At 35.0% G+C, this 16665-nt stretch overlaps 1 protein-coding gene and 1 long non-coding RNA gene across 6 annotated transcripts; one reads left to right on the forward strand and one right to left on the reverse strand.

The window, feature by feature from the left end:
• The first annotated feature begins 215 nt into the window (after nucleotides 1-215).
• On the forward strand, nucleotides 216-2925 carry LOC127514116 (uncharacterized). Its single transcript, XR_007930566.1, has 2 exons — nucleotides 216-1825; nucleotides 1872-2925. It is a non-coding gene; the product is annotated as an uncharacterized LOC127514116 (long non-coding RNA).
• Nucleotides 2454-16543, reverse strand: uap1 (UDP-N-acetylglucosamine pyrophosphorylase 1). Of its 5 annotated transcripts, none has more exons than XR_007930565.1 (11): nucleotides 16383-16543; nucleotides 15456-15748; nucleotides 14132-14336; nucleotides 11276-11451; nucleotides 10734-10906; nucleotides 6912-7105; nucleotides 6289-6429; nucleotides 4598-4786; nucleotides 3959-4120; nucleotides 3403-3469; nucleotides 2454-3221 (listed from the first exon to the last, which is right to left on the reverse strand). XR_007930565.1 is itself a non-coding variant. In XM_051896554.1 (11 exons), exons 2-11 carry the CDS (start codon nucleotides 15730-15732, stop codon nucleotides 3129-3131), a joined length of 1557 nt encoding a protein of 518 aa, XP_051752514.1. In that variant the 5' UTR covers nucleotides 15733-15748; nucleotides 16383-16543; the 3' UTR covers nucleotides 2454-3128. The 5 variants fall into 5 exon arrangements, 3 of the variants coding, with proteins under 3 accessions (XP_051752514.1, XP_051752515.1, XP_051752516.1); XR_007930564.1 differs by having other exon boundaries at nucleotides 3824-4120; XM_051896554.1 differs by having other exon boundaries at nucleotides 4079-4120.
• Between the last annotated feature and the right edge of the window lie 122 nt (nucleotides 16544-16665).

Below are 16665 nucleotides of genomic sequence, written 5' to 3' on the forward strand. Positions count from 1 at the left end.
CATACAGAAGGTTTCAATTAAGTCAGACTCCCGTGACCAATCAGAGGAGATTTTCTTGAATGTGCTTTCTCTATTTTATAGTTCAACTACATATTTAAAATAAATAAATAAAAATTAGAAGTGAGGTGATAGAAACAGCAAGTATTAGGTTTATAACACCTTTCAAAATGTTTTGAACATTTTATGTTCATATGATCAGTTATTTTCCACTGTCATGTGTTGGCTCCCACTAATGTTAGTGGGAGTAGGTAGTCATTTAAAATGTATTGAAAAGCAGTGAATTTTCCTTTCCACATGTATGTTGGTTTGCATTTCTTGTCCTGTTATACCCTACTATAAAACCAATTAATTAATTCTTGTAGAAGTATGGGTAGGTCTCAGTTCTGGCTGTAACTCTGGAATTGTTTATCAATTGAACTTCACATAGTAAGAAGGATTTAAAATACCAATTTTTTCAACTATTTAACAAAATTGTGATTAGGTAGTTGTGATTTAGTGACTTATGAATTTAGTTTGCCTTCCCCTTTAAATCTCTCCTCCACCTCTATAGAGGAAAATCAATCTGCAAGATAATGAGAAAAGCAGTCCCAACTTTTTTCAGTGGGTTTTTTTTTTTTTTTTTAACCATTAGCTTTGGCTAGGGACAGCCTGGATATTCAATAATAATTTATAGATGGAAAACTGATACAGAACTACTGTTATAAAAGAAAACGTGTGCAATAAGAATTCAAAACTTCACTGATCTGAAGAAACACAATTCTGTATACTGACATGGCCTCATTTGATTACCACTAAAAAACAAGCAAACATTTGACCACAATTAAAGTCTAAAGAATGGCCTCGGAGTTACTTGTCATTATCCAAAGCCAGATACAGTACATTTATTGCACTAACCTTCTGTCTGAGTTGATGTTCTTCCTCAAGGGCACAAAAGTGGCAAGATACGAAGAGGATATTCCAAGTCACAGATCGCCTATATTTAATCCCAAACCATCGTTTGGGTGAGTGAAATAGATTTATATCTTAGAGGCCTTTTATTTAAAACATCCTCTTGATTCCAACATTGCACATTCATTTGCAAAAAAATATTCTCTAATTTCCCAGTCACAAGCTTTGTGGGATGTTTATAACAGGATTGAGGTTGATGCACTTAGGTCAAGACATAGTTCTATTAATTTTCAACCACGTGATTAGTATAAACAGATACGTTCAAAATATGTTTTTCATTTCTCTATTGAGCTTATTTGTATTAGGGTACACAGAAATCATCTCAGAATTCCTGGAGAATCAAATGAAATGGCAAGAACTGATGCTTTCATTGCCAATTTAAGGCAATACAAGTCCAAGAATCCCAGCAAAATGTTTTCAATGTACTTGAATGGGGGGAAAAAAATCATGCTGAAAAGAGATTTTGAAATATGCCTGTTCATACGTCATGCTTCAATCTAAGAATCATTTGCCTCGGCTTTAAAGGGTTAGTTCACCCAAAAATGAAATTTGTGTCATTAATTACTCACCCTCATGTCGTTCAACACTTATAAGACCTTCGTTCATCTTCGGAACACAAATTAAGATATTTTTGATGAAATCCGAAATGTATGACTGGTCCATAGCAATATAATCACCACTTTCAAGGTCCAGAAAGGTAATAAAGACATTTTTAAAACAGTAGACGTGACTGCAGTGCTTCAACTTTAATTTTATGAACCAAGAATACTTTTTGTGTGCCAAAACAAAAATAACGACTTTATTCAACAATCTCTTCTCTTCCCTGTCATCCTCCTTACGCAGGTGATGCAGTAACAGTGAAGGCTTCCGTGTTTATGTCCGAATGCCAGCTCAGTATTGGCCAAAGCTGCACATGTAAACAGCACAACGCATGCGTGTGATGCTGACGCAGGAGCCGGCCAATAATGAGTCGGCATTTTGATGTAGAACCTGGAAGCGCTGGACTCAAACAACGTATAAGAATGACACAGAAGAAAAGATATTGTTGAATAAAGTCATTATTTTTGTTTTGCGCACAACAAGTATTCTCGTCGCTTCGTAAATTTAAGGTTGAACCACTGCAGTCTCGTTGAATGTTTTAACAATGTCTTTAGTACCTTTCTAGACCTTGAAAGTGTTGATTATATTGCGGTCTATGGAGGAGTTAGATACCTCTCCGATTTCATCAAAAATATCTTAATTTGTGTTCCGGAGGTCTTACGGGTGTGAAACGACACAAAGGTGCGTGATTAATGACATAATTTTCATTTTTGGGTGAACTAACACTTTAAAGTCAAGAAAATTTCAGCAATATGGACATTTTCATTTTCTTAAATGTCAAGTTAAATGCAATGCAACTCTCCAATTTCCATGCATCTTGTGCAAATGCAAGTCAAGACATTCCTATAAATGATTACTGAGAAAAGCAATAAGTACGCAGAAAATAAAGTAAATAAACAAATGAATATTTCATGATAAATTATTTTATACATGGATGTGCACATATAAACTAACATAGACGGTGTAGACAAAGGCTAATCAGAAAAGAGATGTCCTAAAGATTGCAAGTGAGATAGGAAGAGTGTAAAAGAGAGAGGAGAAAGAGTAGGTGTCTCAGTGCACACTTTCTAAAGCACTCTCAGTGTCAGCAAGAGACTCCAACCAATCAGAACATCCCCCATAAACCCTGTGCTGGAAAGTCCGACGCAATGTCACATTCTCATTCACTTTTTCTGGTCGAAAAACATACCTGTTAAAAACAGACATACACTTTGTTTTGTGCAGTTTTTACATGTATGTACATTTTGTAAAAGAATCTTAACAGTGTCCATTCATGCAACCCACAGTATATAGCATTGTGTATCATTTGATGTAATGTTTTACATCTATATGTTAAACAGCTAAATTCATAAGCTCCAATTCAATAAAGAAAGAAATGCACATTAATATAAAAATAATTCTTCGCAAAATAAATAGTTTGATCATAAAATGGTTTGATTGTGATTAGCCTTCTGCCCCCGTTTCTTCAATTTATTGTACAAGAATTTCAGTTTCCTCCACTCTGGCAAGAAGTGAGAAGAAGAGGATAAAGAGATAAAGAGTCTTCATTTTGGTTTCAAGTGCAGTCGCCAGCAGTATGTTCACAGGCCGTTCTTCACGAGCTCATGGGTGCCTTTCTCATCAATGACCAGAGTGGGCTGGAAAGCTTGTCCATTCACAAGATGCTCCAACCCCTAGGAATCAAGACAGATTATTATTAATTCTTCATTTTTTGTATTTGTATTTTTTAAAAATAGAAACTAGCAAGTAGAGTATGTGGCCTAAAATGTTTTCCTCTTGCACCTAAACCATAGATTAGGTAAAATTACTCTGGGATTATTACTCAGATTAAAAATAGACCTTTATGACTCTTACCTCACCACCATAAGACACAAGAGGAGAGATCTCACATTTGATTGGCAGGTCTGTTCCATCCTTCAGGCTGTGATAGGAAGAGCACCAAAATGGGTTATAGATTTTTTTTTTTTTAATTTGTATGGCCATTTCAGATCAAGCATGAATTATGTATCATATATGATATGAAATGATTTTAGACAATCAGACTTCAGATCAATAAAAAAAAATAAAAAAATAAAACGTAGAAGGTTAGACCTTTATTAAAAAAAAAAAAAAAAAATTAATTTGATTACAGATGATTCACCCATTAAAAACAATTTAGACGACCACAATCACTTTATGCAAAATGCAATCATTCTTAATGCATTTAAACATTCATAATACAAAATTCTGCCATTTTCTGTCATTGTGCAGTGAAAGAAAACTTGATTATAAGCACCTAAACCAGATTACTTGTTATAGTGATGAGCAGCCTTGTTCTGTTCAGCATTCCAGATGCTCATTTCCCAGCATGCATATTATTCTGCCCGTTAGTAGCTGCTTTTTGGGTCAGAGCCAGTTAAAAGATGCCAACCTTTACTATGGCCTGTCTGGGATTGGACATCTTCTCCCACTGAGCTCTAATAGCTACACGGAATCTACAAAGAGCGAAGCCCCATCACCATGCACTACATACGACAGTGAGAATAGTTACTTCTGGCTGACTTCAGGAGTGACTGTTCCTGCTGGTCCATGTCTAGAAATGTTACACAGGAAATATAGTGAGGTTACACTATAACTGAAGATAACTGGGAGTGAAACTAAACACAGGTGGGATGGAAATGTATGCAGCAACAACAAAAGAGTGGAGTTTAAAAAGGTATTTCAGCCTAAAATGAAAATTCTGTCATCATTTACTCACCTTCATGGTTTTCCAAACCTGTATGCTGATATTTTTGCAGTGGAACGCAAAAGGAGAATTTTCACAGAGCTCTTTTACATACAGTGGTATAATGTCTGTCAAGATCCAAAAATAAACAAGAAAAATAGAAATAATAATAAAAAAAAATCCATAAGCCTACATCCATATGGACAAGAGCTGTGTGAGTATTTCAGAAATTCTCATTTTGTGTTCCATGGAAAAAAAAAAAAAAAAAAAAAACCATAGAGGTTTAAAACAACACTAAGTTGGGTAAATACTGACAGAATTTTCATTCCTGAGTATTTGTCTCACCTGGGTATAGCAGGTATACGTGTTCCATTCTCATCAACGAAATGCCCTCCTGCATTTAAGATCCAGCGGTGATGCAGGGACATGAGGGCGTGACGGGCTGTAGTGGGATTATCCTTCCCATCCTGACTGTCTGCATTCTTCAATGGAGAAAACTCGTCTTCTCTCAGAACTTCATATACCACAAACTTTCTGCCATACACAAAAAAAAAGTTTTAATAAGTTATAACTGATTGAACAATGCCTGAAGCAAAACGTATTATGTCAAATAAAAGTTTTTTTTAAAAACAATTTCCAACAATTTATAGTTTTGATGTGACGTCACACCCTTACAGGAATGCCCACCCGGAGGGACTTTCCTCCATAGAGAGGTGCGGGGATAACATTAAAACCTGGAAGACTAATTCGCCACTGGTTCCCTTGAGATTCTCCTAATGTGTTTTGTAATGGAGTTTTTCAATTTATGAGTAAAATGAAGCTTGTGGTAAACATAACTGGATAAGACTTTGACGGCCTTATCTATTTACTTATTAGAAACATGTTTTCAAAAATGTACGTAACTGCTTCAAAATTCACGTTTTCAGTATGGGTGTGCGTGACATTATGTTGTAGAACAAAACGTCATCGTATCGCCAAGTTAAGTTTATCATAGGCTTTATTTTACTCATAAATTGAAAAAACCCATCATAAAACCCCATATGAAAATCTCGAGGGAACAGTGGCGAATTAGTCTTCTGGGCTTTGACGTCATCCCTGCACCACTCTATTTTAAAAGTTTAGTTAAGGTCAAAATTATATATATATATATACACACACAATACACAAACATGTACACAACGGTTTTCAACATTGATAATAAGAATAAATGTTTCTTGAGCAGCAAATCAGCATATTTTATAATGATTTCTGAAGGATCATGTGACATTGAAGACTAGAGTAATGATGCTGATCCAATATACAGTAAAAACAGTAATAATTGTGAAATATTATTACAATTTAAAATAACTGTTTTCTATTTGAATATATATTTTAAAATGTATCCCTGTGATGGCAAAGCTGATCATCAGCTGATCATCAGCTTTGCCATCACAGGGATACATTTTAAAATATATATTCAAATAGAAAACAGTTATTTTAAATTGTAATAATATTTCACAATTATTACTGTTTTTACTGTATATTGGATCAAATAAATGCAGCCTTAGTGAGCAGAAGAGACTTATTTTAAAAACATTAAAATATCTCACTGATCCCAAACTTTTTGAAGCATTTGATATTTGGATTTGATTTTGACAATTTTAAGCCAGTTCAGATATAATTTTAACTTCTTTAGCATGCCAAAAAGATGCTATAAATAACATTGTTATGTTGTATATAATTAGCTAGCTTTAATTATAGTCTTTAAGAGTTTTTGGAGGCTCTCTGGATCTTCATATCTCATAATAGTGTGAACCAGAGCAGGGGTGTCATTGAAAAGAGTTGCTTTGACATTTTGATAGCTACTTGTGTGTTTCAAAGGGGGAAAAAAAACAAAAACAAAAGTACAGCACACTATCTACACTGCATATTGTGTAAAACCTGTAGAATGCCCATCAGTCAATTCGAACTCACTGAAACGTGGGTAAATGAGGACCATTCCACCTAATAGCACACATATTAAAAACAGGAATGGAAAAAAAAGTCCTGACACTAACTTGGCAAACTGGAATATGTCGAAGACAAATTTTTCCATCTTAATCCCATTGGGTTTGTCAGGTTTGATTAGCTGCCCTTGTGTGTTCACGTAGGGAATTTTCTTCTGTGCCACATGGTGCTGCAACTGTGGCTCGTGAGTCCTAAAACAAAGATATAGAGGTATAAAGACAGAGGGATGGACAGGCAGACAGTAACAGACAGAAAAGTGAAGCATGTTCTTTCAGTTAAAATTTCATAAAAATGACAATAAGAGAACACGTCTGGCAAAGTCATCTGTGTTTAAAATACCAGACACTCAAAAACTGCAGATGTTCCTCTCCTGACTTTACCTCATTCTCAGCACACATTAAAGTCAGCTCCATCCTGTCTAGTATTTACAAGATGGCAAAGCTCATTGGAAATAGCTCATAGAAATAACTGTACTGTTTAATATGTTACAGAGATCATTGCCTAGCAACAAAATATCATCAAATGGCTCCTAAAGCTGTGATTCACAGATGAGTAATCAAATTGACCTATATACTTTGCCAAAAATAAATTAAAAATATTAATTAAAAAAATTACAGTGACATTAATAGCAGGCTCATATAATGCATGAAGCACTCTCTGAGGATTGACTAACCTCACAATATCTTTGAGGAATGTAAGGGTGAAGAAGTGATTAGCTATGTTGCCGGCACTGAACATAAGCCGACCATCGGTGCTTCGCTTCTCTGCCGTTGCCAAGGTGATCTCGCTGTACTCCACTACTTGATAACGCCCATCCACTTTACAGACCACGCCCACTGCCTCTGTTGGATTGGTCTTCTCCACAACCTGCCAATCAGAAGCTTTACATGTTTGACTTCAGTACAACACTGACACATTTCATTTTTTTCTTGATCTGTACAGCACTTTGGTCAACCTTGGGTGGTTTTTAAATGTGCTTTATAAATAAATAAATAAATAAAAGAAAGAAGAAGAAGAAAAAAAGAAGTATCAGTTAATTCAATACTTTCCTAGACATGCACTTTTTACATTTAGATCATGTAGCACTCACATAAAGTGAATTTTTAGAAACACTAACACTTTAATAACACTAACAATTTAATTACTGTTAAATTTAATATAAATACAGGTTTTGAAATTTATATCCATTTTTCATAGCGTACATTATGTTAAGTATTTTTTTATTTATTATTTTTTTTTTATAGAAAATTTTTTAATAATAGCCATTTATCGACGATAACATGAAAATAAAAAGAACCTACACTAATGTTCAAATGTTTGGGATCAGTAAGATTTTCCTTTTTAAAATAATACTTTCATTCAGCAAGGATGTATTATTGAACAAAAGTGGCAGTAAAGAATTGTATATTGTTACAAAAAATATATATTTCAAATAAATACTGTTCGTTTGAACTTTCTATAAAACAAAGAATCCTGGAAAATAATATTATAACGGCTCAACTTATTTTCAACTGTGATAATAATAGGAAATGTTAGTTGAAGACCAAATCATCATAACAGAATGATATCTGATATATATATATATATATATATATATATATAAAAACATAAACAATTACTGTAAATTGTAATAGTATTTCACAATAAACAGCCGTGGTGATCATAAGACTCAATTTTTTTTTTTTTTTTTTTTTTACAAATTTTAAAATAAAAATCTTACTAAGCCCAAACCTTTGAAAGGTAACGTACATTATAATGTGTTGATGCCTAAATTCACTTACAACGTGTCTACACGGGACGCGACTGGTCGCTAAAAGCCGTCTACACTGGACGCGACAAAGCGGCCGTTTCAAAGCATTTGTCCTTTGTGTCAGTATGTCATAAACAGAACGAGACATCAGTTTACTGTCGGAGATTTGTAAGGGGAAATACACAAGAGAACAAAAACAATTTAATGTAACAACCCCTGTAAACTCTTGTTAATGATTAAAGCAGATTTTTTTGCATTTATCAGCTGTCATAAAGATTGTGCCATGTCAACGGATTGCAATTTGTCATAACTTGTCAAGTAATAAAACCAAGTCTACAATAATTTGTTAAAGCTGTCTTTTTTATAACATTTAAATGAATTTAAGTTGGAAAGACAAAATTTATCAATACTGAAACGACAAGTACTAAACTAGCTGCAGAGTTTGAATGGCCCACACACCCCTGTGTGTTGTGTTTGCCTGAGGTCTGTGCTAAATTACAGCAGAGGCAAAAGCAGAAAACCCTTTCCATTCATCTGAGTAACAAATTACAAACTTCTTGGTTGATGAAGGGTTAGCATTGGTGGGAGGCTTCGAGCTAAAGCCACTTTAAGTGCATGCTTCAGAAATTATGAGGGGTGGGTGGGTCCAAATTTTCTTACCAACGTCCCCCTGTCACGCAGAAACTGTTTAATTACTAGCAGCTTCGGAAAGCTCAGTATTCAAAACCAGCTGTTGAGTATTTATGTTTGAACCAAATATCACATGCAAATACTTTCATGAATCACATATTGTAAGCTAATTATTCTGAGGCAGAATCAAAGGACGCTTTCAAGGCATTTTGTTCACACTGGGAAATACAAAAAAACGATTCTTCACTTTCAAATAACAACCAAAAAAGATTCAGAGAGATTTCTCTGTTCTCTCTAAATTCAGAGAGAACAGAGAAAAAGAATCAGAATCGGAGCGGCAAAAATACGATAAGTAATATATGCTCAGATGAAACAAAACAAGCACTTCCAGATGACATGAAATTCTATAGTCATTACATGACTAACTGGTCACACAAGTAAAACGTGGCAAGTTTCCTTCTTGTGTTAAATAAGAGTCCTCGGGAACACACCTACACTGAAGTGTGAATCATTTCATATGTATTGGATATCGGAGTTGAATGATAATGCAAATGGGAAGTGTACAAACCAAAAAAAAAAAAAAGAAATTAACACTAAACATGTATGATAAAAATGCCTTATTCAGCTTAGCAATTTGGTTTCCATTGCACCATAACCACTACAATACGTCAAAGACTGTGAGGTTACATTGAGAATAATTGTTAAATTAATTGGTATCCTGCATCACCAGGCTGGTTATATAAGAGTTTTAAAGGCAATTTAGCTCCTGACTGGAGACCATTTAAAATGTCCAGAATAACCACTGTTCCTTGTAAAAGTATTTTTCCCTTCTTGCTGTTGTGTACACAGACTGCAAAAGCACATGTGAACATGTTACCTGAAACTACATTCAAAAAGGAACCACAATTCATTGCTATAGGATGTGTGGCTAAGCCCAGGGTCCCATCAAAACATTCCTAACGTATAAACGTCATTAAACAACTAGGTTAACAATTAGATGAGACTAGTTTGCTAATTAGAAATTAAAGAAATTAAGAAAATTGTCAGAACTGAAAAAAATTCCTGTTTTTCACTATTACTTTGTTCAAAAAGCCCCCCAAAATAAAAAATGATGTTTAAATAAAAAATAAAAAAAAATCAGTAAACCATGCAAAGTCATTCCAATGTGAAAAAAAAAAAAAAAAAAAAAAAAAATTGCACATAAATTACCGTTAAAAAGTTTGGGGTCAGTAATATTTATTAAAAAAAAAAAAAAAAAAAAAAAAAGTTTATTTATATATTTGATCCAAAATACAGTAAAAAGAGTAATTTTGTGAAATATTATTACAAGTTACAATAACTGTTTTCTACTTTAATATGTAATTTTTGTAATGGCAAAAAGCTGAATTTTCATTACTCCATTACTCCAGTGTTCAGTGTCACATGATGTTACAGAAATCATTCAAAGATGCTGATTTGCTGCTCAAGAAACATTTCTTACAATCAACAATGTTGAACGCAGTTATTCTGCATTTTTGTGGAAACCGTGATACATTTTCTTTTCTGGATTCTTTGATAAACAAAGTTTAAAAAAAAAAAAAAAAAAAAAAAAAAACAGCATTTATTTGAAATAGATATCTTTTGTAATAATTTAAATGTTGAATAATAAAATAAATAAATATATATACATATATATATATATAAAAAAATAAATCATAAATTTTAATAAAATATTATAAATATTATAAAACTTTCACTTTTGATCAGTTTAATGTGTTCCTAATTTTAATAAATAAAAAATCAATCATACTGACCCCAAACATTTGAATGGTAGTGTAAATTCCTGTATATCCTGTTTTTTTTTGAGCAGCTGCTCCATCTAGTGGACTAGCAAAATAGGTCTTGTTTTTAAATATGTGCCACTTTTACTTTCCATAAAAAAACATAAGAAAATAAGCAGATTAAGGAATAGGCCACAAATAAGGATAAAAAGTTGATCAGATAAAGCTTAATGCTAATAAACCAAGTAATGATAAGACACATTCGTAATGGAACTGTATTTGCATAATAATTTCTGCATTATGCATAGAAGAGGAAATACTTGTAGGGGCAGGGCTAGGTATGTTAAAGACTGACCTTTGCACCACAGTCTGCTCCTTTAAGTGTACAGAAGCCAAGGAAAGCAGGGTCGGCCACTTTCACAAGAATGTTGTCTACGCAGTAGACGTGGATGTAGGAGATTCCTCTCGTCTCCATGTCCTTCACAATGTTCTGTGTCCCCAGAGCTCTGTACAGCCCCCCGTTTCCGTCTGAATAAGGAGATTCAGAGAAAACATACAAGTGCTGAATATTCACAGTATTTATAATTATTCTGAGACTAAGCAAGCTGTTTGATCATGATATCACTTTGTGAGCTAACTGTAAGTCTAATTAACCAGGACTTCCTTTAGGAAATTTCTAATGGGTTTTTTAGAAAAGTGTTTTTTGATTTATGAGCAAAATAACATCTGTGGTTAAGATTACTTGAAGAGACTTTGACGTTTTGTTTGACAACATGCTGTAAATTATTTACTGTCATACCTCATATGTGGGGTTTAAAAAAAGAAAAAAAGAAAAAAAAGAATCAAGTTGGTTAAATTTTTCAACCAGAGATGCTAGTCTTGCTTTTAAAAACTCACCTGGTGCCATGGCAAGTTTGCCTTTGCCCTCTAGAATAATTTTCCCATTAAAGTCCACAGCAGGAAGCATGCCTTGCTGAAAGAAAAACACATTCTCTTCCTTCAGGCCGAAGTAGTTGTGTCGCATGAAGAAATCTTTGGTCATGTCCATTGTTCTGCCACTTGTCATAATGTACCTGATGTATCAAAACATTGACCATGTCATTGCTTTAAGTATAAATACACTACTGTTCAAAAGTTCATTTTTGAAAAAAAAGTCTATTATGCTCACTCTTGCATTTATTTGATCAAAAAAAAAAAAAAAAAAAAAAAAACAGTACACTAAAAACAGTAATATTGTAAAATACTACAATTACAACTACAACTACAATGTTTGAGGGCGGGTCAAAGTTCGCTGTTCGCTGGCAGCCAATGAAGGCCATAGGCTGGCATTATGCAAATTTGTTACATTGTTACATCAGTATGTAACAGGAAAAGTGAAACTGGAATTGCTGACGACTCGTTTTGGCAGTTCAGATTATTTTTCTAGGAGATAATAACTTTATTTGTTGTGCACTTTGATCTTTAAAACTTTGCAGACCTTTTACATTCACAAACAGCTATATTACACACTGCATAGGGCTTAGTTACCCTGGGTCATTCTAAACCCAGGGTAAATGAAATCCTGGGTTATCTTGCTTCATGTTTCACACTGCTCATAATTCATCCTGGGTTAACAATTAATCCTGGGTATTCATAAACTGATGTTTCACACCGTACATTCCTAAACCCTGGGTTAACGTTCTTATTTGCGGTGTCAGTGTCATTGACTGGATAAATGCAGCACACGACCTGTTTACATAAAAGCTCTAGCATTGTGCATCCTCGTATTGCTGACTATCAAGTTTTACTGAATGGACATTTCGGACTATAAAGATAAGAATGAAAACTCTCTTCTTCACTCAAATTGCCGTGTTTTCTGTCAGCATTTGACATTTTTCCTCTCAAACGCTGAATTTACTGTTTATATACAATGCGTAGTGTTTCCGGTACTGTCCAAAGCACGCAAGTATGAGTACACTATTGATTATCTGTTGTTAAGCGTCTAGCTGTAACATTCTAACATCGCATTGTTTTACACTGTACAAGTTTGGCACCAGAATGCAGGGTTAACACGGCAAAAGCTGTGCTAACCCTGCTCCGGAACAGGGTTTTATAACCCCGGGTAAAAAGCGGTGCAAACTCTGCTTCTAAGGGTAAATTTACACGACTTTACATTGCAAAGTTTTTCCCTTTGCATTTTTCCATGTACAAACGATCCCCGTTCACACATATCCGTGATAATAACTAAAAACGCTGTATATAACTAAATCTGTGATAACTAAAAACGCTGCATGCCAGACTATTAGTTGGTAATGTCACTTTGTAAAGAAACACTACACGCCTATAGACTGAACATGTAATACACATGCGCATGATATTATAGTTTTCACAAATTTGCGTTTTTGATAAAGCATAACGGTATCGTTGTCGTGTAAATGAACGGCCAAAACGCATAAAAAGTCTTATGTTTTTAGTTGAAAATGGTGTTGTGTAAACGGCCCCTAAATTACAAGTGTGAAACGTTCCTTTACCCGGGGTAAAAAGCTGTGTTTAGAACGACAATAACCCTGGGTTAAGAGCAATGTGAAACGCTCTCATGAAAGTTAACATTCGAAAAAGCATAATAGGGGCACTTTAATATATTTTAAAATGTAATTTATTCCTGTCATGGCAAAGCTGAATATTCAGCAGCCATTACTCCAGTCTTCAGTGTCACATGATCCTTCAGAAATCATTCTAATATGCTGATTTGATATGCTATGCTTATTCTTTGATGAACAGAATGAACAGCATTTATTTGAAATAGATCATTTACAAGTTTTTACTGTCCCTTTTGTTCAAATTAATGTATTAAATTCTTCTTAAAACAAATCTTGTGAAGATCGAAGAGATGACGGCATCCCCTGCGAGGACTTCAGATAACGCCAACTCTGAATCAACATAGACACTTGCCATATTTTCTATATATTGTAATTATGATCACAGCTTGTAATAATTGCTTTAATGAGCTCATTGTTTCTGCCTAAAATTAATATATGTTAGCTAACTGCATGATTTGTACTTTCTTGAACTGTACATGTCTGAAATATGGACATTACTTGGACACAGTCACCTCTAATAACAGATCACTCTAAATTGTAATGTAGAAGCACACATTTTTCATAAAGCTTTGAAACGATATGTATTTTGAAAAGCGTTATACAAATAAATGTGAATTGAGTTGAATTGAACAGTCAAAAAATGCAAAAAAGGTCTGCACTCTAAAAATGTTTTAAGTTAAAACAAGAGATAAAAAACAATGCAAACGTTTCGGCTGTCTGCCTTCGTCAATTAGCACCTAATTAGCTAGGAGAGTGCAGTGAGTACTGAAAGTGAAAATGAGCTAAAATAAGAGCTGATCATTAGGGCATCATGTGTATGTATGTGTCAAAGAGGTCAATTCTGCTGGGTAGAGACTGGCTCTAAAATTCTTTTTCTCTAGAAGTCTGACCTAGTTCGTCAGGACGACATGCTGGTCTCATGTCAGCCCAATTTCACACTGACTAAACCAAGCAATTACATTCATAGTAGGGAGTCACTTGCAATATGTTAAAAGAGGAGAAACTTCCTCAAGATCAAAACAAGTCTGGTAATCCAAGTAATTAGATTTAACAATTGTTACCTCAAATTACTTTCCTGAGAGGTTGAAAATGGCAGTTTTTCCATTATCCACTGCTTTTACTGTAAGTGCACTGCAACGGAATAAACTTTAATTGTGTTTAATGATCATCTTACCATGGAATGCAGCATTTCCTTGTGTGCTGCTTTTCAGCGAGCTGTTCCAGTCTTTGGATGCGTTCTGCCTGGATCTGAAAGAGGGTTTTGTGGGAAGGGAGGCCAACGTCATACATGCCTTTTGGATATGATACACCCAACCGTGTCCCTTGACCTCCAGCCAATAGAAGAACCGCCACTTTGTTCTCTGATATACAGCGCAGGCCTGTGTGGGATGATGAGAGGTTTGGTCACTTTATCAAATAGGTGTTAATATGTCATACTATTCAAGGAACAAACATAGGTCACTGTTGAGTACTACATGAGTCCACATAAAATAACTATTACATTACATGTAAAATATGATGCATTAATGACTGTATAAAATGTCTGGCTTCTAAGCAACAGTTTGCTTTTCATTATTTGCAGATAACAGGGGCGATTATCCTAGATTTTTATGAGGCCCACTTTATATTACATAAATTACTTTTATGCTTGATGTTACTTCACCCACACACAGTCTTGAATATGCTAAAATATGGCTTTCATGTGAATTAAAAACAATTATTTAAAACTATTTTTATTGAATTAAATTAAATTTTTAAAAAGTATGAATGGGACAAAGAAGACACATGGGGCAAAGAAGGTCTTTGGGTACCATATAATGTGGTCTGATTAAGGATGATGTGATTCTGAATGAGCTCAACATGACTTCAGCAAAGAAATTACATCAGATCTAACCAGAACCAGATGTTTTCAACCCCTTTTAGAGCATCCTCCCAAAAATGGGGTACTGGGACAAAACAATGTTTATTTAAATCTGAAACGTTTTGTTACAGATTTTTTTTTATTTGACAGTGGACAGAAATCCTCTCTCTCTCAGGGGTCATGATTTCTGTAAGTTTGGTTCTCTGAGGTCCGATTGGGTGGGAAGGATATTGCATCATTCATTACTTTTTGTTGTGCAATATTTTTTAGAAACATTTGTTTCTGCTCAACAAAGACTAACATTTGTTTTGGGTTATATTAAATGAAACATAACTTGTTTTGATTCTGTAAATGATATAAAATGGCCTCCTGTTCTGTATATATTCTGCTGAAAAAAAGGTATCTGGTCTCCCAGCCTGACCAAGCTGGTCTGTTTTGCTCAGGTTTGGGACATTAGTCACCTTGTTGGAAAACCAACTGGTTGACCAGCTAAACCCTAGCTTGGCCAGGTTGAGAGATCAGTTAAACCCACGTATACCAGCAAAAGACCTCATTGGGGTATTTTCAGTAAGGATGGAACTTATGCCAAATATGTTTGAGATGAAGTCCTGTGAAACATTAAAATATCTGAACTCACCTTCTTCTTCCCATTTTTTAAGACTTTCATGATCACGTGTTACACTCCCCAAAACTTCCCGTGGCACCGGTTCCATCCTGCTGTCCACTTTCTCCTGGGAGCTCTGCCCAGATGTCTTCATGGCAGTTTTAAAGAAGTTATTGATCTCCATGAAGTTCATGCTCTCCAGATCCACTCTCATCTCAGCTTGCTCCTCAGGGTTCAGCTGATCCCAAAACTGGAGGACATGAGACTGCCCGGCTTCAGCGAGTCTCTCAACCAGTTTGCTGATGTCCATGGTTTCTCCGTTAGATCTGGAGGAGTCAGTGATGAAACAGAGGTAGAAGCAAAGTGACAATGATTATCTAAGAGTGTCTGGAAATCCTGGCAGATCCACCTATTTTATCACACCCATAAATTGATAACCACTCTGTGTACGTGCTTAGTCAAATAAACTCAAGGTAAAGTAAGTCTAAGGTCAGGTGTGATATTTACTCAAAGATCAACATAATTTTGATTGGCAGGAAAACAACATAGACCATTTTTGGTCATATGAAAGGCTACTGAACAGTAATCAGGTTTGATAAAAGACTGACACCACCCTTTATTCCTGATTTAAGAACACACCTGCTCCAAAAAAAAAAAAAAAAAAAAAAAAAAAAAAAATCCTATTCCAATTTGTTTATTGACAAGGTATCAACATTTGTCATAGCCGTTCATAAAAAGAAACATATTACTCAAATGTAATAGCCTGTAAGAACTACCCATATCTGCCTCATTTTTGCCCTCAAACACAAATCGATAGTCTGGTAAAGTAGTGTTTGATTAGTTGCGTGGAATGCCGCTGTCGCCTGCACCGCCTCCTTGACATCAGTTCAGCTCTCCGTCGAGCCAAACCTTGCGAAATGTTTTATGGTGGTACATTTAACAACATCATAATATTCTTACCTTTGGAGCAGCTGCTGATCATTCAATACTTCCCTCTCACCTCAGTAGTGAGACTAAAGACACGGCTACATCTCCTAAGAGCGCCGCCTTCCTTCACTGCCCGAGACGAGATCCTCCTCCGATATCCGTCAGACTGACGTGGCAGGACACACACGGAAACATCGAATAATCAAATGAAACGCTCTATTTTCCCCTCCCATATTACTGCCTCTATGCAGCTCGTGAATAGACAAGCGAGTTGTCATTCATATAGTCTTAGCCAATAGTGAGACAGAGATCGGGT

This window comes from Ctenopharyngodon idella, chromosome 6 (genome assembly GCF_019924925.1).
Source record: "Ctenopharyngodon idella isolate HZGC_01 chromosome 6, HZGC01, whole genome shotgun sequence".
Taxonomy (NCBI): Eukaryota; Metazoa; Chordata; class Actinopteri; order Cypriniformes; family Xenocyprididae; genus Ctenopharyngodon; species Ctenopharyngodon idella.

What these genes read in the sequence shown, in the direction of transcription:
- uap1 (XM_051896554.1), bottom strand. Translation starts at nt 15,732, where the DNA reads ATGGACATCAGCAAACTGGTTGAGAGACTCGCTGAAGCCGGGCAGTCT. An exon ending in AGGAAATGCTGCATTCCATG is followed by an intron (nt 11,452 to 14,131) that starts GTAAGATGATCA and finishes TTGATACATCAG; the next exon opens with GTACATTATGACAAGTGGCA. An exon ending in CGTATACCTGCTATACCCAG is followed by an intron (nt 4,121 to 4,597) that starts GTGAGACAAATA and finishes TAACATTTCTAG; the next exon opens with ACATGGACCAGCAGGAACAG.